The 20,485-nt window shown below is 43.7% G+C and overlaps 1 protein-coding gene across 7 annotated transcripts in view; it reads right to left on the bottom strand.

The window, feature by feature from the left end:
* The window catches only part of Trak1 (trafficking kinesin protein 1), a 114,031-nt gene that overhangs the window by 45,365 nt on the left and 48,181 nt on the right, over nucleotides 1–20,485 (bottom strand). Inside the window, exon 1 of one of the 7 annotated variants that reach the window (XM_027932579.3) lies at nucleotides 10,882–11,327. The exons of 5 other annotated variants lie outside the window; for them this stretch is intronic. In XM_027932579.3, coding sequence (XP_027788380.2) covers nucleotides 10,882–10,993 — 112 coding nt within the window. In that variant the 5' untranslated portion in view covers nucleotides 10,994–11,327. Of the gene's footprint in view, nucleotides 1–10,881; nucleotides 11,328–20,485 lie in introns of those variants that run through there. One more of the 7 variants, XM_027932581.3, reaches the window with a different exon arrangement.

The following is a 20,485-nucleotide window of genomic DNA, read 5'->3' as shown; positions in this document are numbered from 1 at the left end:
GTGGATGGTTTCTTAGTGGTCCAGCCCATTCGGTAACAGCCCATGCAAGGCATTAGGAATTAAAGTGTTTAGTAACTCATATTCAGGGGCATTACTAATGGCAAACTGTAACTGGAATTCAATAGGTCTCTAAATATTTTATTAAATGCAAGTAGAGATCATCCTAGCAAATGAGCTCAGAGAAATCTGAACTGTTGGAATGATTTTCTAGCTTAAGGAGGAACCTTGAAATCTGGTCCTGAATCTGAAACCGATCAGACTGAGTACATAGAGCCAAGAGCCTGGCCCTCTGCCCCCTACCCTCCATCAGCACTTCCATGGCAGGATCCCTCCTGCCTGCTTCAGGGATGCTCATGGCCTGAGCCATTTCCCTTTCCCTTGCCTCACACAGAGTTGCCAGGGAGGGAGTGGCAAAGGACATTTATAAGAGTAGGTCTAAACCAGAATCTAATTTGATGTAGATGAAGTCCAGCTCCAATTGCCCTAGATAGTTCATCAGCTCCAGGGCACAAGAAATCCTTAGGTGAAGATTCCTACGATACCACCAGGAGTTAGTTTTCCTCCTGCATAGACGTGATGTTCTTCTAGAACAAGATTCAGAGCCGTTATTTCTCTAGCATTACATTAATCAGAGATTACACTTAAACCTTTAGAGCTCCATTTGTGAACCAAGATCACTGTAATTATTCATACAGTCAATCACATGTAACCACATGTAGTTGTAAGAAATTAGAGAGGGATCCCGCATACCCTGGAGTCAGGTTCCCTCAATGGTAACATTCTGCAAAATTATCACATGATACTACAACGGGAATACAACATTGACACAATCCATGCATCTTCCTCAGATTTCCCCAGTTTTACCTACACTGTGTGTGTGTGTGTCTGACCAGGTGTACATGAAGCTCTGTACAACCTTCAGCCTGTGCATGTTTACATATCTACCACCACAAGGATTCCTTGTGTAGCCCTTTTATAAAGCCAATTTCAAAAAGCTTTAAAATACCTTAGCAATTGAACCCAACAAAAATGCACAGCTACGCCAATGATCTTGCTAGCATCACTTTATCAGGCACCCACTGACACCACCCACATAGTGAAAGGAGGCTAGGGGTGCCCCTTCACACCCAAAATGGCACAACTGTAGCTGGGGGGAAGGGACAGGGTTCAGAGACCCCCATAAGTGCAAGGACCTTTGACTGAATCTAATTAGACAAGTCAGAGGTATAAGTGAAAACCTACTGCCTATTCTAATGCAAGGAAGTGTGTTATTATTCCAGTTATAGTTTTAAAAGTACATATTATACCAATTTGGGGGGACAGAGAAACGTATAAATTTATAGTATTCAGGAAAAAAAATTAAGGATAGCCACAAAGAAGCTGACATTTGGATACATTCACAAATTTTAATTTTCTTTTTATTCTACAATAACCATTGGGGGGATTACTTTAAATACTTTTCAGGGAAAATATATAGTCAGCCACAATATAAGGTTCTAGGGTAGTCTCCAAGCTTACTTTTAAGAGAAATTTATACCAGCAGCAATAGAACTTTTTTTTAACAATTGACAGATAATAAGTGTACACCTTCATGGGGTACAGTGTGGTGTCTTGTGCCTTTCTACATCATGTATGGGTCAACTCAGAGTGCTCAGGTTATCCGCCTGGGCAGACCCCACTGAGAATACGTCTATGGCCAGGTCATTCATAACCCTCTGTGTGGATTCTCTCTAGTAATCTTCAGAGAAATACCATGGGGTGGGCACTTTCACCAACACCATTTTACAAATGGGGAACTGTGGCCCAGAAAGAGGAAATAACTTGCTCAATGCCATAGAGCTAGCAATAGCAAATGCAAAATAAGAATAGTGTCCCCAGCAGGAGCATGGATAACACCTATGGTGCCCCTATGTCATCTCTTGGGACGTGATATTCCTTCTGATTGAACCTTCACAGCAACCCTGCATGGCAGGTGGAGTTCTAGTGGTGACTCCATAGATGTCAAGAACACAATGTCACAGAGAATGGGGAGAATGGGGCTGCACTGCAGGGACCGATCCTAGGCCTAGGCCAGTCTGTCAGAGAGCCACAAAGGACACAAGAGAGAGGCCAGGGATGGAACCAGTCAACAGTGCTCAGGATGTGTATGAACAGAGTAAGAAGCGCTGATGGTATTGGGGGAGGAAGAGTCTTGACTTTGAGGCTTAGATTTTCTTTCACAGGAGACAAAGACCAGGAGGCCTGGGCAGGTCTCTTAATGGCTGAGTCTTGGGTTTCCTCTTCCAAGAAGTAAGGGGGCAGGGCTAAGACCAATGAGGCTGGGAAAATAAGAAACCAAGCCATTAGAGTGTAAGATAAGTACAGGCTGTGCTTTTCAAGCACCAACTTTCTAGACACTAAATCTACAACAAACCGTGGCCAAGTTTTTCTCTCTGTAGGAAAAGTGTTTCAAATGGAAGCTCCTTTTCTGACCCAGAGCCAAGTAAACTCACTTCCAATGCCCCCAAACAAAACAAAAACAGAAGATAAAGGAACAGCCCCAAACCTCCATAATAACTAATACATTAACATTATGGTCTAAATCCTAGAAAAAGAAATTAAACGTGCCCTGTCTAGGTCATCAAGTAGCCACATGACACACTTATGTAGCCTCTAGTACTAGTGAACTCGCACCTAAACGGCATTCATTATCATCACCAGGCTCTATGCCCAATGAGTCGGGTCACCTGCCCTCCTGGGGTACAAGGGAAACAGGAAAGCCAGGGAGAGGTGTCTGGGGGTTCAGGGCCTGGTGAGCCTCTCTACAGAACTTTTATCACAGGACAATGAAAAGCCACTGCAGGGTTTTTCAAAGGGAAAGTGTGAGGTTTGTATTTCAGAAAACATTTTGATCTCATTGGGGAGCCATGGGGGAGGGGATGCAAGGCAATTTGCAGTGACCAGAGTCCGGACTGCTGGACTAATCCAGGAAGGTCCTGGCTGGCAGTGGAATAGAGAGAAGTGGGCTCTTTCCGTGAGATCAGATAAAGCAGGAGGTAAATCACAAAGTACAGGATCTGCACCTCTTGCCAGATGAGGGGGACAAGAGCAATCTACTTCCTGGGTCTGATGTCCCCCTTTGAGATGGGCACATGACAGGTCAGAAGCAACATGGAACTTGCCCAGTGAAACCAAGGGCATTGTGAAAGTCATATCACTGCAGGATGATGTGCCAGGCCCACAGGGCTGACCACAACCCATAGTGGCAGGACCCCTCCTTTCCTCCCACCAGCATCACAACTGGGTGCCACTGGGGCAGAATCCACTTTGAAATGAGGTGAGAATCAAGTGCTCATTTTTGGGAAGGCAGACAGAGGAAGGTATCACGAGGGCAAAGTGGAATGAGTAGGCCTGGGCTGGCTGACCAGAGGGAGGGAGATGTGTGATTGGGCTGTCACGGCTAACTGGGTTGCGGGGGCACCATTCTGAGAGGTGTTTTAGTCCAAAATCCAGTAGTGCAACTTGGATGAAAATTAAACCATGCCCCAAACAAATTGGAGAATAAATGCTGGCACCCATTTTCCACCTCCTACTCACTGGCATGAGATGATAGCCAAAAAAATTCTCAAGTATCTATGTGGGCAGGCCCTGAGTAGGAACAAGTCCCTGCCCCAGGCAAAGGAGCCCTGGCCAGTCGGAAGCTCAGGAGTGACTGAGGGTGAGGGCCCGGGTGCAATCCCACAAGGGAAGAAAACAACAGTGATGGGGAGACACTGAGGTACAGGGTGGGAGCCGTGGGAGGGCTGTCTGCAGCAGCCAGAGCTGAGACCCAAGCGGGGAACTTCAGGTTCCGTCCCCAACAACATGTTTTCCTAAGGGACCTCAGCTCCATGTCACATGTCATATTAACAGGCCTGATAAGCCCCCTTGATGCTTCCACCAACCCTATTTGTGGTCTTTAAGAAATATTAGAAAATCTCACTCCTCGTTCATTTTGGTAGAAGGAGCAAATAGCTCTCATCATCTCTTTTTTCTTTTTAATTGTTCTAATTTGTTACACTCCTCTCATCTCTTAAGCTAATTCAGATAATTCAGTTTTTCCCATTAATGTCAGTGTGATGCATCTATATATTTTTGAAGTGAATAAATAAGTCAATAATTTACTCACCATACATAAATGTATATGTTGTGTGTCTTTGTGTAAAAAAATAAAAACACCTCTGACCTTGTCTCCTCCTAACTCTAAGGAGACCCAGAAGCCATATCCACAAATATTCTTGACTGTCCATATATTTACATTTGGGGTTGTTTATATTCTGTTTGGCTTATAGGGTCATTACTTTAATTAAAAAAGATTTTCAATTTGTTTTTTAGAATCCAAATACTATCTAATAATTTTTCCTTCTATCATCTGTACCTTGGAATTTGTTTCATTTTATTAATTTTATTATTACAGAAAATTTTGTTTTCTATAGTTTTTATTATAAAAAATACATGCATATTGAATAAACTTTATATATATATATATATATATATATATATATATATATATATATATATATATATATCTCCCTAGGATTTCTGATATGCCCAGTCAAGGCAAAACTGGTAATTAGGTGTCAGAAAAATGAGTACTCCAGGCACAGTGGCACACACCTGTAATCCCAGAAGCTCAGAAGGCTGAGGCAGGAGAATCTCAAGTTCAAAGCCAGCCTCAGCAAAAGCGAGGCACTAAGCAACTCAGTGAGACCCTGTTTCTAAGTAAAACACAAAAAAGAGCTGGGGGTGTGGTTCAGTGGTTGAGTGCCCCTGAGTTCAATCCCTGGTATCTAAAGAAAGAAAGAAAGAAAAATGAAAAGTCCACAAGTCAGTGGAAGAGCCCTCTCTCACTATGACCGGCAGCAGCAGTTTTCAAGATGAAAAAGCATCATTCCGTGATGATGGGAAGACAACTTACTACTTACTGTCTGCCCTGTCACAAGGTGGAGGGTGGAGGTTCAGAACCTGAAAGCCACAGCTGAAAAGCTTCCCATAAAATCCTAAATGAGTCACCATTCAAGCCAAGTTTCCAGGCATTACAAAATAGATGTCCTTTAAAGTCTTGTCTCTGTGCTTTTGAATTTAACTAGTTCCTGTTCGGCTTTCAAATTTCCGCCCCTTCTTGCAAGCAGCAGCTTCAACACAGAGGCCATCTCTACCTGGCCTATCCACCCTTCCCACCTCCTCATCAACCCTCAGTCTATTATTTTGCACAGCTCAGTCACGCCTGGTGATGCCACTCTCAGGTGTCTGACTCTGTAGAAACAGTCTTTCTCCCACTTCTCCATCTGGAAATTTCCTATTCTTCCCATGACCCAGCAAGAAGAAAGTACTTATTCAAGTCTCCAAGTCTCAGTTATTCTAGCTGTTCTGCCCACTTTTGTAAAATTCACCAGGCTGATTTGGAAAAGTACTTTTTTTTTAAACTGGAGATTGAACCCAGGAATGTCCTCCCTTTGAGCTAATCCCCAACCCCTTTTGTGCTAAATTTTATTTTTAGACACACTGTTGCTGAGTTGCTCAGGCTGGCCTTGAACTTAAGATCCTCCTGCCTCAACCTCTCAAGTAGCTGACTGAATTGCCCAGTTAAAATGAGTGAGTTTTACAGTGTGCCAATTATGTCTGAATATTTAAAGTAACCAAATAACATGCAAATAAGCATGTCTAAACCACACTATATTCCAATCACTTCCCTGTGACAACATAAAAACATTCTTTTATTACCTCAGCCCCTGACTAAGCCTTGCTTGGGCCACAATAGTGCTGTTAAACAAATTGTTTAGGAATAACAAATCCTCCATTTAGGAACCAGCACAGACATTCATTTTGAACCAGACACACAGCTCATATTAAAAAAAAAAAAAAAAAAAAGGTGGGGGGTGAGATCTATTTTATTTGCAAAGAACAGCTCATTCCTAACCATCACTCCAGAGAAGGGTGGAAATCTACATCTTGTTATACATCTTGTCAAGACAAACAAGTGAGCTGTAGAGTCCCTCTCCCTGCCCTAAGGCTTCCTGCAAAAAAAGAAACCAACTAGAAGGGGACAATCAAGCTCCAGTCCAATGTGACATAAAAAGAAGAAACAGGAAGTTGCAAAGAAGGATGCATCACAGGATGCCTCCCTAAGTTTCTGTGGTATTAGCAACCAGCAGAGTCCTGACACCTGTCCCACCCCAGGTGGCTCTGCCTGTTGGCTTCCAGGAAAAGGCACCAAAGTTCTCTGGGGCAATGGTGCTGGCAGAGGCCAGTCCTGAGCCAGAACTATCCAAACAGTGGTCTACGGGGCCATCACCTACACCTGTGTGGTGCCCCATCCCTGCATCAGGCAGCAGGAGCACAGCACCACTTGCCAAGAACAGCGAGTAACGTGGTACAACTCTGGCTTCATCTTACTGCTTGGAGTGCCATTGTTAACTGAAGTTGTTGCACGGCAATTTTACTGGTTCACTTTCCTCAGCCTTGGTATCTGAGAGCAGTGTACCAAAGCAGGCTGTCTAGAAGGCAGAGAGGAATAAATGGAATGACTAGTACTGAACATCTGCTTCATGCTAACTCTGCCCTGGGCATTTTATAAGTACTACTTCACTTAAGACCAGAACAACCCCACAACTCAAATATGATCCCCACTAAACAAAACAGAGAGGCCAAGTGGCTATTCCAAGGACAGATGGGATATAACTGTGTATTTCCAGGTTGGCTGGATTCTATAATCATCTGTCCTGCCCCAGACTAAAACACCAGTGTTGACCTAAGGTGGCCATTTATCACCGAGACATTTAATGAGGTGACAGTCAAATGGCTCACCCTGAGCACACACCATGTGCCTGCACCTGGCTGAATACTGTATGCATATCATCTCCTTTATAGTTTACATGGTCCTGTGAGGAAAGCACTGCTATTGTCCCATTTTAGTCACTTGCCCATGGTCTCAGAGCTATTATGGGAGGGTCTGATCAGTTTGACCCCCAAACTGCAGCTCTTAATCGTTATCTTTTGAGTAAATAATGAATCCTACCCTCAAGGAATTCTTGACCTAGTTGAGAAGGTAAGACACCTGCACACGCTAGCACAGGATAGAGAAGCCACAGGAAGTGCGGTGCCACTGGGAAGTTCAGGCGAACAGAGACAGACCAGTGATGAGGAGATCAGCAGAGGGACCCTAAAATACAGAGATGGTGAGTAAGCTCGGCCCAGGGCCTGCTATGAGGTGATGCTTGTCCCCCAACTCCAGTAGGGAAACTGACATCACTGGGAGACCTGTGTGTACCCATGGACATGGACAATCAAGCCCTGAGTGGAGACCAGGACATTGAAAACCACATGCAAAGAGACCTTCGATTGTGCTGCAGTTGTAACTGAGAAACTGGGTCAGCTCCTTCCTCATCCATGATCCTCCAGGAAGACTTGCCCATCACCCTCCAGTATCACACACTGTTAACAAGACACCAGGCCACAGGCCCCTTCTCTGAGTGGATGGTCCCACTCCACAGCCCACAGGGGCCTGAGGTATGACAACCACCTTCAGGGCTAACACACCAATCACTCTTCATGGGGCCCAGCCCTCCCCCTGCAGCCCAGGAACACTCCTTTGAGTTGGATGAAGGTGATTTATTTGTGCCACTTCCCAAGGTTCACCTTGGAACCAAATGGAGAACTTACAGCCAGCAGGTGCTGCCACTGGGCATCTGGCCCAGGGCACTCCATCAGGCTCTGGGCTCCCAGCACCTGTGGGCATTTTTTTTTTTTTTTAATCTCTGTCCAGATTATAAACTCAGCATTAGAAAACTGCCCTTCGTGCAAAAGAAGGATGCTTGCCCACACCCTGACTGTAGGCAGGCACCCTACGGGGAGGAGATACATGCTGCAGTCTCAGGGAATTTCAACCACCAGAGTACTTGATAATTCCTAATTATTCCACATGCTCCATTTAATTCCTGCCTTCTCCTGAGTGATCCTGGAGGACAGGATCCTGTCAAAATTTAGCAACTCATCAAGCAATAGGACAACAGACTTGGACATGCCCAGGTGAGAAGAAATTAGCACACCAGGCTCCTTCAGGCATCTCCTGAGAAAGCCACGTGGATCTGCCAGGCAACAAAGCACCAGCTTCATTTTGCACCCGTCCTCCTCATTCCAGGGTGGCCCACCACTTCCTTTACATAGGTCAGCCCTGCTGATCTCACCCTGAGGAGAAGGGGCTGGGAACGCAACAAAGCTTCCTCCAAGCACGCCCCACGGCACATTGATTTTGATTTTGGCACCACGCAGAGCTGGAATATGTCCTCTCCCCAGAAAAAAGCACAGCCTTGCTGCCTGGTGGGTCAGGATTAAACGAGATGATCCGAGGGAAGGACCTAAGAGGGTCTGGAACTCTAAGTACAAGAACCTAGGTGTATAGAAGGAGGACCCCCCTCTACCACTGAGGCACCCTCGATAAGGCCGACCTGACTGAGCCTCAGGTGTTTTGATTGACAAAATGGGAATAATATTTACCTCAACATCTGTTTGTAAGATTAAATGGGTGATGTCAGCAAGTGCCTTGTACCCCACAAGGTGACTGGGAGAGATCAACAAATGCATGCTGTACCTGTAACTATCAGGGCAACTCAAGTACGAATTTTGTCCTTCAGTCTTCAAACAAAAGCACTTGGTTTAGATAAGTGGACAGTGAAGAAAAGCACCCCAGGAGCCACATCCTTGCGTGTGCTTTTGCTACTTGCTCCTCTTACACACGTGGGACCGGCTTCCCATGACTCAAGACAAGGTGGTGTAACTGTGATGGAAAACAGGGTCCTGCCCAGCTTGCTCTGGGATACACGACAGGCTTCCAGAAAACCTGACCATGTAACCAAACCTTTGGAGTTGCACTCTCCCTGAGCCACCTCACAGACCTCCTCCAGGCAGTTCTATTGCACACACAAAATAGAAGCATGTTGGCAATAAAGGGTTTTTCTCTTGAGATTACTATCCTGAAAATATTGTTATCATTTGACCTACAGGACAGCTGAAAGTATTTTACTAGAGAAAGGGGAGATATTAGATGGGAACTCGAGAGAAGAAAGAGAATATAACTGTTAATCATAACAGGACAAATGCAGGGCAGGTTCTCCCCTTGAACTCTATGACAAGGCAGACACGCTGGTATCTGAGATGTGGACTAGCACAGGACAATGTGCATGGAATCACCCAGAGGGTGTGTTAAAACTCAAGATTACTGGGCCTCACCCCAAAGTTTCTGATGCAGTAGGTCTGGGTTGGGTCTCAAGAATGTGCATTTCTGACAAGTTCCTGGGAGACGCTGACACGGCTGGCCAGGCACCCAAGTTTGAGAACTGATAACTGGTATCGTGATTAAAAGCAGAGAACTCTAAAGCCATTCTACATAGGTTGGAACCACTAATTAGCCATGTGACTTTGGTTGTTTAGCTTTCCTCCTATAAAAACCCTAGGATGGAAATTATAATTTGGTTATTAGATCTCATTAGGAAGCAAATTCTGGGTCTGGGGAAGGGCCCGAGATTCTGCCTTTCTAACAAGCTCCTAGGGTGACACAGGTGCGGGTCACATTTGGACCGGCATGGCTTTAAAGGATGGGAAGCAAACCAGTTAAATGTGAGCTGGCTCTATTTCTACAAGAGAAGACGGATGCCTTTCTTTTGGTTACTTCCAGGGGCCCAACAAATCCTTGTCCTCCTTAACCTTCAAGTCCCCATCAGCCTGCCACTCTGTTCCCCTCCACTGTCTCCTTCAGGGAAGAGCCAGGTAAGGGACCTGTCAAGCTCCAGGCCGCAGAACTGAGCCCCTTGCTCTCCTATGACTTGTCCCAAATTCTTCTTTTCTGCAATGAAATACACTTCACCATGCTGGAAGTGAAATGTTAACAATATTTTTGGAACAGTAACTTAAAAAAAAAAAAAAAACTTTCACCATGTGTCTGGTTATAAATAATTTTGAAAATAAATGTTATCCTGAGACCTGAAAACAGATCATCCTAAAGCAAAGTACTGAAAAGGTTTTCTGATTATTGTTCCTCCAGAGTCCTAAAGGACATCCAGGCAATCACTGCTTACTCAACCTGCTCCACTCCCAAAAGCCCCTTTCTCTGGGCTGTGGGTAAAGCCCCAGAAGTCTGACCAGGAACTCACTCCCGCATTTGGCCCACCTGTACTTAGGGCCCTCCTCCTCCTTGAACAGGGGCATCCCTCTGATGGGACTCTATAGTGACCTCCCTGGAGGTTTCAATGTCAGTCTCTGGGCTTTTCTGTTTGAATTATTTCTAAGTTTAAAAAAAAAAATCCTTATTTCAAATCTGTGATTAATCATTTTTTTAAATAAACACTGCTGGCATTAAAAACATGTTTTATTTAATAATGACTCATTTTCTTGTTCATTAACTTATTAAAACCCAGTCAAAATAAAACAACTGAAACTCTTAAAACAGAGTGCTTGTAATGCCACAAAGGAAAAAAACAAGGATGACATACATGTATCACGGATGAATTTCAAAGACCAAAGGCCTTAGTTAAGCTATGGAAAACAGACACAAAATAATACCCACTGCTGGATGCCACTAACATAGATCAGGAAGTGCCAAAGCCCATTCTAGGTGACAGAACTCAGAACAGTGGTTTCTAAGGAGGCAGGGGTCAGCAAGAAAGGGGTATGGGGACATTCTAGGGAGCTGCAGAAGCTGCTTCTCTGGGTGGGGGTTTTATGTAGACATCAAGCTGTTTACATATCTGTGCACTTTAATACCTCAAACTTAAAAAAAAATATACAAGAGGGTAGTAAAATCAGAACAATGAAGACTGTTGACATTAACAGAGAAAGGATCAAATAAGAGAAAAGCACAGAATTTACCCTCTTCCAAGCTGTCCAGGCTGTCCTGCCGCTCATAGGTGGTCTTCCTCTCTTCATCCCAGCAATTGTATTCAAAACATTCCTCTTCCCCTCCTACATCTCTCAGGGACATTGCTGAAGTTGCCCCAAAGCAGAAACATCACCCTAAGGGGCCACCCTTCGGGGAGCTCTTGGATGGCTGCCTGGAAAAGCCATCGGGGCCCAGGCCCAAGGGGCACAAGCTGGGCCCCGGCCTGGGCAGTGGACATGCCCTGGCTCAGCTGGAGTGGAGAGGTGTGCATCACCCGAGAGGACCCAGAAGGGGGTGGCTCCCACAAGCCTGGAGGAGGGGCAGGGTGGGGCGAAGCACCTCTTGGAATGGGAATGTCCTGCCCTGCTGCACACTGGGGTGACCTTGCCAGGTGCCCATGGCCCAGAGGGGAGCTGGCCAGGCAGATACAGGAACTTGGCCAATTCTCTGCCTCCAGATTCTTCTCCTCATATTTTCTCCCCCTTGGGAGCAACAAGAATGGTAGCTTCCTGGAAGTTTCATAGCAACTGGATAGCAAAATACAAACCACGCCACAGTAGGTACACCTGTCTAAAGGTGGGGTGCTAGTGGAGGAGCTGCCCTGGTGAAGGGTTGCACAACAGCCTTCAAATGAGAGATTTCCTGTGGGTGTGCTTGAGAATCTGAGATAAATCTGTGACAACCACCTGCTGACAGCGCTGATCAGGGGCAGGAAGTGATCCTTCTGATGTCTAGCAAAAAGGAAACCGTGCGGGAATGACTGCCTATGTGAAACTTAATTCATCCTAGTCCTTCTTTAGCAATAACATTGCATTTTCTCTTTACTAATCTGCATTTAAAAAATCTCACTCTCACACTAAATCCATTTCCACAAATTCATAAAGATCCTTTCTAACTACTGGAGCAAGGCAAGAAAAAAAAAAAAATCTTAAGCCTAACATCTTACAATGTTACCTGAGAAAGGAATCTACCATTTGTGTATCTTGAAACCATTTCCTCCTTACTGCCTGATTTTACCTGCAACAGTGAACAAAGCAGGTTCTCACTCCACTGAAAGGTGGCCCCCAGTGAGGGCATCTCAGGGTATTGCAGCTTATTCTATAATGTCTGGACTTCAGCCATCTCCTAGCTACACTGAGACAGGTCTCCCTGATCCCAAAAGCTACACCAAGAGACCCATTCTACCTCTCTGGCAATTCAGGTAACCTTGCAAGGTAACCAAGAAGGGAGATTTTAGCTGAGGTAAGATCATCACAAAGAATTCTCTATACAAGGTCATGGACTGTCTCATTCAGTCTGGAATCCTTAGAGCTGAGGATTCTGCTTAAGTAGCTAAAAACGTCTGCTAAATTGAATTGCTACTTCCACAGGATGGTACACAAGTGCCTTTAGGTAGACAGCCAAAAGATAATAAAGATTTTATTTAAAATTAAAACCTATCTGAAATGAAGATCTAGGTACACAAGCATTTTCTGGTTAAATTTTTGGAACCTGAAAAAGATTGCTACATTCTACCATGTTAAAGACATGGTCTTTGTAGGGAGGAGGCACCTTTTTTGAGAGGCAAGGAGTTCAAAACTACATTTTGAAAAACTGTGTAAGATTTAAATACAATGTTTATTTTAAAACACACTCAGTATGAAGAAATTCTTGAATTTCATCAAATGCTACTGAATTGGGCTTGTTAATTAAATTCTAAAATTCACAAATTCTAATTCATTTGTGAATCAGATCTTCCAAATGAAAGAATCGGTTATCCTGAACTCTGGGAAGGGGGCGGGGATCTCCACCTGTGCATGATTCATTCAGCAAGTATCAGACTGACTATGGTGTGTGCAGGATGCCACGCTGGGCCAGAAAGCATGTAGATGAAAACAAAAGGTGATTTCACACATTTGAAAATACTCCCTCCAGGAATTTTACTCATAATCCTATTGTTTCTACTCATCTTTTAATTCAAATTGAGGGTATTCTAAACAAATGATGTCCATGTTTCTTTCTTTCTAATCTTTCTGTCTATCTACCTATTGACATATCTATCTACCAGAACCATAATTAACACTTAGGACAGGGCATTTAACACTTTGCCCCCAACTCTTAATTATGAAAATATTTAAATATACAGAATACTTTTAAAGAATATTCCCATGAACACCTGTATACCTCCACCAAAACTGAATAATGAATATTCTGCATTCCTTGGTGATAGCTGAGAATTACAGAAATGCTAACATTTTATCACAGCTGTCTCCTCTCTCTCTTTCTGTCTACTGAAACAAGGTTATTACCTAACCCTCAGATCTTACTAAGATCTTCCTCAGTTGTCCCAATAATATCCTTTATGGCAAAAGAATCCAAGACGGACGGTGTGTTGCATTGAACTGACAGGTCCCATGATCCTTCTTTAATGTGGGACCATTCCTGGGTCTCTGTGTTTCGAGGCAATGATATTTCTGAACACAAAGGCCACTTACTTTGTAGACTGTCCCTTGCTTTGAGTTGATCTGGTGTTTTCTTATGCTAGATTGGGTTTATAAGCTTTCAGAAAGACCTCACAGAGGATCCACATCATGTACACCCATACAATGAGATCCTAATTAGAATAAGATATGCTCCATATATGTATAATATGTCAAAATATACTCTACTGTCATGTATATTTAAAAAGAACAACAACAATAAAAGACCCCACAGAGGCATGCACTTTCTCTTCGGTGCATCTTACCAGGAGGCACCTGCTGTGGGTTAGCCCCATTCCTGCTGGTGTCTACTGGGACCACTAGGTTCAGGTGATGTCTGCAAACTGCTCCACTATCAAGTTCCTAGGTTTCTTTCTGCAGTTAGAAAGCATCTGATGGTGGGGGCTGGGGTTGTGGCTCATTGGTAGAGTGCTTGTCTGGCACGTGGGAGGTGCTGAGTTTGATCCTTAGCACCACATAAAAATAAAGGTATTGTGTCCAACTACAACATTAAAGAAAAAAAAAAAAAGCATCTTGTGGTGACATACATTGAGACCACTAGTTTTGAAGATTCTTGCGTGAAGCAGTTATTATGATGAACAGCAAATGGTGAATTTCTCATTCCACGATTCCTGCATTTATGAGTTGGCTTTTGAGTGTTGGTAATGACCTTTCTCCTCTCCCACTCTTTAGTCATCCATTTTTCTATACCAGTGTAACAGCCTCTCTCCTCTTCACTCCACCTGCTGCTCTCTCCTCTCCCCATGTTCTCTGCAGCTCCCTCACATCCCACTCTGCACCCACAGAATAGGGCTGGCCCATGATGGAGGGTCATTTCCCCTTGACCTGGTTTATGCTCTTTAAATAAATAGAAACAACAGCTAAGTCCCAAACTCCTGGATTCTGGGCTTTCTTTGTTCCTCTTGTCAATTCCCTCATCCTTGGCTTCTAAGTCAGAGGGAGGACATTATCTCTACTGAGGAAAGTGATAAAACAGTTTCATTACAAAACTGTTTATGTTTCATTCTTTTTTTAAAAAAGAAATCACCTGAACAGCCATTTAAGAGAGTGCAGTGTCTGAAAAAGTTAAAATCAATCTCCACTTCTAAGGGTGCATCAAGCAATTCACACAAGATAAAAAAACAGAGGTCTGTTTCCACTGTATGACACTTGGGAAAAGAAGGTGCAGGAAAATTATGTAAATTGCCTCAAAACCCTAGGACAGCTTTGCATTTTATGCTTAAAATGCATTTAACAAAATTTCTCAGGAGACAACCACCCCCATCTTGGGTGATATTTTAGAAGTCACTGAAATCAAGCAAATAACCCCATGATCACCCTTTCTTGTGGTTATGGACTTCCACTGCAGGGTGAGAACTCATCAGAACAATCTTGGCAACAATCCATCAGAGTTTCCTATTTTGTAAAATCACCATGAACTAAACCTCATCTCTTGCCCCAACACTCAAATCGAAAACACTGTAAAAAGGGGCAGGGCAAGTGTGGATGTAGAACAAGTCTGATTATAGAGGTAACAGTCACAAGGAACAGGTGGTCGCAATACTGTACCTTGCCCCAAAAGCCATTTCCATTTTCAAAGGATTTTTTTTTTTAAAGGAACTTAACAATCTGTACTATTTCTGAGAAAATAAAAAATTAAGTCCTGGCCTGGCTGCCTCTTCACAATTTACAAAAGAGCTTTCACTTTACATATGTAATTTCTACTTTTCACAAAGGCTCCAACCAACTGACTCTTCCCATCTTCCAGAGGTGGATTCTGGGTTTAGAGAAGTTCCAGAGGTCCCAGGAGGCACCTAAACCACATGCCACACAAAGTGCAGAACAAGCTTCAAACACAGACTCCAGGCCAGGGCTCTTTCCATCACGCTATATCCTCCCAGAATAACTACAAAATGCAATCTGATTGTTTAAGGACATGCACTTGAACCCAGGCCTTCTGAAAATAAAAAGACTTTCACTCTTCATAAGCACACTTTTTTTTTTTTCAGGGACCCGTGTAGTTGATGTAAGATTCCGCAACTGACCTAAAGAATTATCTTCCAGACCCTGGTACCTGGGGTTGTTCTCCACTGACTGGCAGTTTTCCTGATATAAGAATCACTCAAAGCATTCAGATTTCCTAAGGTCTCTCCCAGTCTGAAAGGAGTCTGAGAATCTGCTTTCTCAGTAAGCGGGTAATGTTCAATGATCTACCAAGTTTTAAAGGTCCTGCTGTACAGAGGGAACATCAAATCTAAATAACTACAAAGTTTGACCCACCCCCCCAAGTTTAAACTGTAAATGTGTGCAAATCGTGTAAAGGCTACTGCTATATGTAGTCAATGGCTGGCCACTTTGAATCTCTAAAAATTACTTTAAGGTACTGAGCAATCAGCGTTCTCCATTTCTTATTATTTTAAGTCCCTGCTCCATGCCTTTTGTTAGTCTTACGAGGAGGTGGGGGCACAGAAATAGGTGCAAGACCACCAAAACTAAAATTGATGAAGGAGATGAACTCCTCTGGACCTCAAAGATCAGAGAGAACAACAGCCACCACTTAATTCCAACTTTTATAGAAGGGTCCTAATTGGCCTGCAACCTCTATTCCCATCCATACACCTTACTTTTTCATTGCTAATGGTGCAATTTAAGTGAGAGTCAGTAACTTTGAAATAAATAATGAGTTTGGATCTTTTTCAAAACATTTGAGTTGCCTTTGGTTATCAGTATGTATAGTTTCTCAGAAGTTTCCCTCCACACTGAGTTTACCTCAATATTGATTCAAATGCCAAATGATAAGATGTACAAAGCAATGCTGTGTGTCTATTATTTTGCAATTTAAAAAGACCCACATAAACAAGGGCAAATACTACTTCTAGGGCAACCTGCCTAAAACCAGGAAAGAATCCAACTAATTTGAAATGTATAAACAAATAACCATGAAATTACTATACACACAAAATCCCCCTTTTGTGAGTTTCCTAAACAATGATTTCTGGATTTCAGTTCCTTTTATCATATTTTGCTACCTATCTTTTAAGTGGGATTATGAAAGTGTCAGTTGTCCCTGTAAATTCTGTCCCAACCATTCTCTCCCCTTCATCCAACAATGGGATGGAGCTCAAGAGCAAGTGTTTTTGCTCAACACACATTCAGACAGTAACAGTAATCAATATCTATTAATCCCTGGATGAATGAACTGTCGCTTCCGTTTTCCTTTGCTCTTGGAAAAGGAGAGGTCATGGGGCCTCAGGGCCAAAACATGCCACTGAGGAACTGCTGGGTAAAAAATTCCTTCTGATGGACACTCAGAGAAGAGCAGGCCTCCTCTCAGTCTCCAGACTGGCTGGCTTTATTTCAGTGTGTAAAGAGAACAGTGAAGAGCCAGGTCCAGACATTAAGAAACCTTCTCCCCACTTCAACAGGAGTCACAGCCACACCCAGCTCACCCACAGGTCAATGACAGGCATTTCACTGGAACCAATACTCCCTGATCCAATGGGACACTGAGGATATATTTAATTGCTTACTTTAAAAACTTATAAAAGGGCTAATAAGCCACAAATCATCAAGGAAACTAGAAGGGGGTCAATGATGGCTTCCCCAAAGAAGTATCTCTATAATTGCCTTTTGGAGTTATAATTACCTCTTGGGAACTTGCTTCAAAAATTAACAGCCCTGCCCCTCAAAAAAAAATTCATTCACCCTTTCCTCTCAACACCCTGGAAGCTGTCCACCATCCTCATTACTAAAGATGTTTGAAGATGCACACAGACCCAACATGACAACATCTTCATGTAAAGCTAGGAGACAGTGGTAAAGTTTCTCAGCACATTTATATAAATGCCCTGAGAAAAGCCTCTTGGCCTCTCTCCTATAGTCCATAGTCAAAGCAAAAATCTGCAGATAAGAAATCATTATGCAGTTCTAGGGCTAACTAGGCCAGCTCCCAGCCTGTTACATCATTCAGGTTAATCAAACGTAGTCATGGCTGGAGCAATCTAAAACTTCCAATTCAATTAAAAAGCAGTTACCTTACCTATTAAAGGCTCATGGGAGACTGGGGACATATCATCACTGGGGAACAGACCCTCAGAGCAAACCTCTTAATTGTGTCTCTTGTAAAGATGTTTGGTTTAAGGGTCATTTTCAAGAAAAAAGTTCAAGAAGACAGATTAAGCGTGCAACATACATGCTGACGCCCAACACCATGGGAGCCGAGACCCCCTCCCTGTCCATGCCTCTCTGTGTTATTTTCCTGTGCCTGAAACCTCCTGAGACCCATCCAGCTGTACAAGTTGGCCTCCACGCAGTCTCCTCTGGAATGTGCCACACCCTCTCTGCACAAACTGAGACAGTGACAGGACACAGTCTCTCCTTGCCCATCCCGACACTTTCCCACCTCAATTTCTGTTGGATCCAACAAGCAAAATTCATTTGAATCACCCGGTAAGTGGGAAGCTATTTTTGCCTTTCCCCCCAGCATTCCCAGTGGTCCCCAGGTCTGGACTCAGGAAAGGGCAGATTCGTCCAGGCCTGCAATTAACCGTCCGGGAAGCCAGCTCCAGTCCAGTCTCTAGTTCCCTAACCCCTCTGAAAGCACGGACCACAGCAAACACATTTCTACTTGCACACCACACATGCATCAACAACACACTCACGTCTTACGCCAGGGAATTCAATCCATTAGAAGTACACCGCTTGCAAGCCCAGCACACCAAAGCCATCTCCTGTTTCTAAGCAAATCAATGTGCATACTGCAAAAGAAGTCTCCCACTGTCAAAAGCCCTGCCCACCTGCCATCTCCCCCACCATGCCTTCCAAATTATCAGAGCCATGCATGCCTGCCAGTTCCGGTGCCCCCAGCTTCTGCCTATCTCCCCGGAAAGGTTTCAGGAACCCCTCTCAGAGAGACAATACCCCTACACATCCCTGCTCTGGATTTCAGGGGCCATAATTACCATCTGAGCATTCTTCATAATACCAGTCTAGTTCATAATAATCCGCTTCGATAAATTTCTGCATAGTCAGTATTCTTGCAGAGGGAGGAACGGACTTCACAGCGCCATCGACATCAAGTGAAACGCTGCCATGCCTCCCTGCCCTTCCAGAATGCTGGGCAGGAGAGCATCCCGAGACACACCAGGATTAGGCTGTGCATTCTTAATGACAGTCTGGAGCCAAAACAGAAAAGGGGCAGCGGAAAGAAAAATTCTATGGGGGACGGGGAGGGGGACAGGGAGAGCAGAAAGGGAGGCAATTTGCAGAGCTATCGAGACTCTGGCAGCCCTGCTAATAAAGCGGCACTGGACAGCAGCCCTGAATGGGAGTAGCCAGAATCATCCTATCCAGACGCCCGGAGGGTGACGTCAGGGACACACACCACCACCCAGCAGTCTCACTCAAGCCTCGCCTCCTGCTCTCCACTCATCTTTCAATCTAACCGTTGCCATAGAAACTGGCCGTCTCTGAAAAATGATGCAGAGATGGAGGAAATGTCTTCCAAGGATGTTGGGAGCAGAGGCTGAGAGGTGCCACACAGGGAAAGAGAGGGTGCAGGTGGTGGGGAGGCTAGGGGCTTAGCACTATCATTGCCTCAAACAAAAGTAAAGATACTCATTTGCTCAATTCTGGGTCACTACAGAAAGTATTTTCTACATTTGGAAAATGCCCCCTTTTATAATTTGCAAACCATACTTTTGGTTTTCTTTCCTCCAACTGGTTCAAACCATTAAACAGTTCTTAAAATTTGTGACCAGCACCTAAAGGAAATGTAAGTTACTCAAAAATGGTAACTTCACTTAGATAAGAGCACTTATTCTGTGTTCATGCCTTTGCTCAAACTTCTGGGAAAACAGCATACAACATATAAACAGAGGAGAACGCTATTACAGAGAGCTCAGACAGTACAATATCCTGCTCCACGGACACCGACGTGTGTGATCAAAACACAAAAACTCACACATGAAAGAAGCAGCCCACCTTCAGGAAGGTGGTTGCCTCTGGGGAAGGAGTGAGGGAATGGGGCTTTGAAACTGGCCTCATAAATGCACTTGTGATGCTTTATTTCCTTGAAAAATAGTTAATATCTATTAGTTCTAAATGACTGACATGTTCCAAATGTCTCATAATAAAAATGAAACACCGGATTATTCAACAGATTTTAGACTTATGATAGTCTAAAATTTAATATTCAACACGTGGAGTTGTAGAAGGCTGCCCTTGGCATTGCAGTATGCTTTACAACATCTCTGAACCCCACCCACTAAATGCCAGTAGCTTCACCCTCCAACCCACAAATGTTTCAACCAAACATGTTTAAAGACATAGCCAAATATCCCCTGGATGCAAAGCCATCTGGCTGACAACCCTGCCCTAAACCAAACTACTTACTTCACTGACCAGGGTCTGTCTCTGTAGGTGTCATCAGCAGCACACAGGTTAACATTCATCCTTGGTATCCACAAGGGATTAGTCCCAGGACTCCATGAAAACCAAAAATCCTTAAATGCTCATCTCCCTCACATAAAACAGCACAGTATTTTTATATAACCTATGCATCTCCCCCTACACTTTAAATTATCTCTACACTATTTATAATAGTGAATACATATAAATGCTGTTTATATAGTTATTATATTACATTGTTTAGGGACTAATGATAAGCATAACACTCTGCACACGACACAGTTTTTAAAAAATATTTTCAATTCACAGTTGGCTAAATATGCAGATGCAGAACTCACAGATACATATGCATGTGAGTTGTGTGTGTGTGTTATATAATATACATAATTATGTGCTTATGTATATATGTGTATAGTGTAAAAAAAAAAAAAACCCTAAGAGGAAAAACTACATTATACACACACTATTCATAGTGTCATAGAGTCTTAGAATCTATTCCTTGTCCAAATATATCTAACCTTCCTAAATCAAAGGAAGCTAAAAAGCCTGTAGTGCTGCCCTAATGTTGGCTTCCTAGCCCCTGCCTCTTTTCCAAAAGCCTCTCACCACTGGGTGCCCTTTCCTTCCTTCAGGGCCATGTTGATTTATCACTTCCAGGCAGGTGACTGAGCCCAGGTGGCCCAGCCTTTATGCAGCATCCTGTCCACTTAAGGACTGCAAGATTTCT

Source organism: Marmota flaviventris, chromosome 1 (assembly GCF_047511675.1).
Source record: "Marmota flaviventris isolate mMarFla1 chromosome 1, mMarFla1.hap1, whole genome shotgun sequence".
Classification (NCBI taxonomy): Eukaryota; Metazoa; Chordata; class Mammalia; order Rodentia; family Sciuridae; genus Marmota; species Marmota flaviventris.
This window is presented reverse-complemented; position numbering and strand designations above follow the sequence as displayed.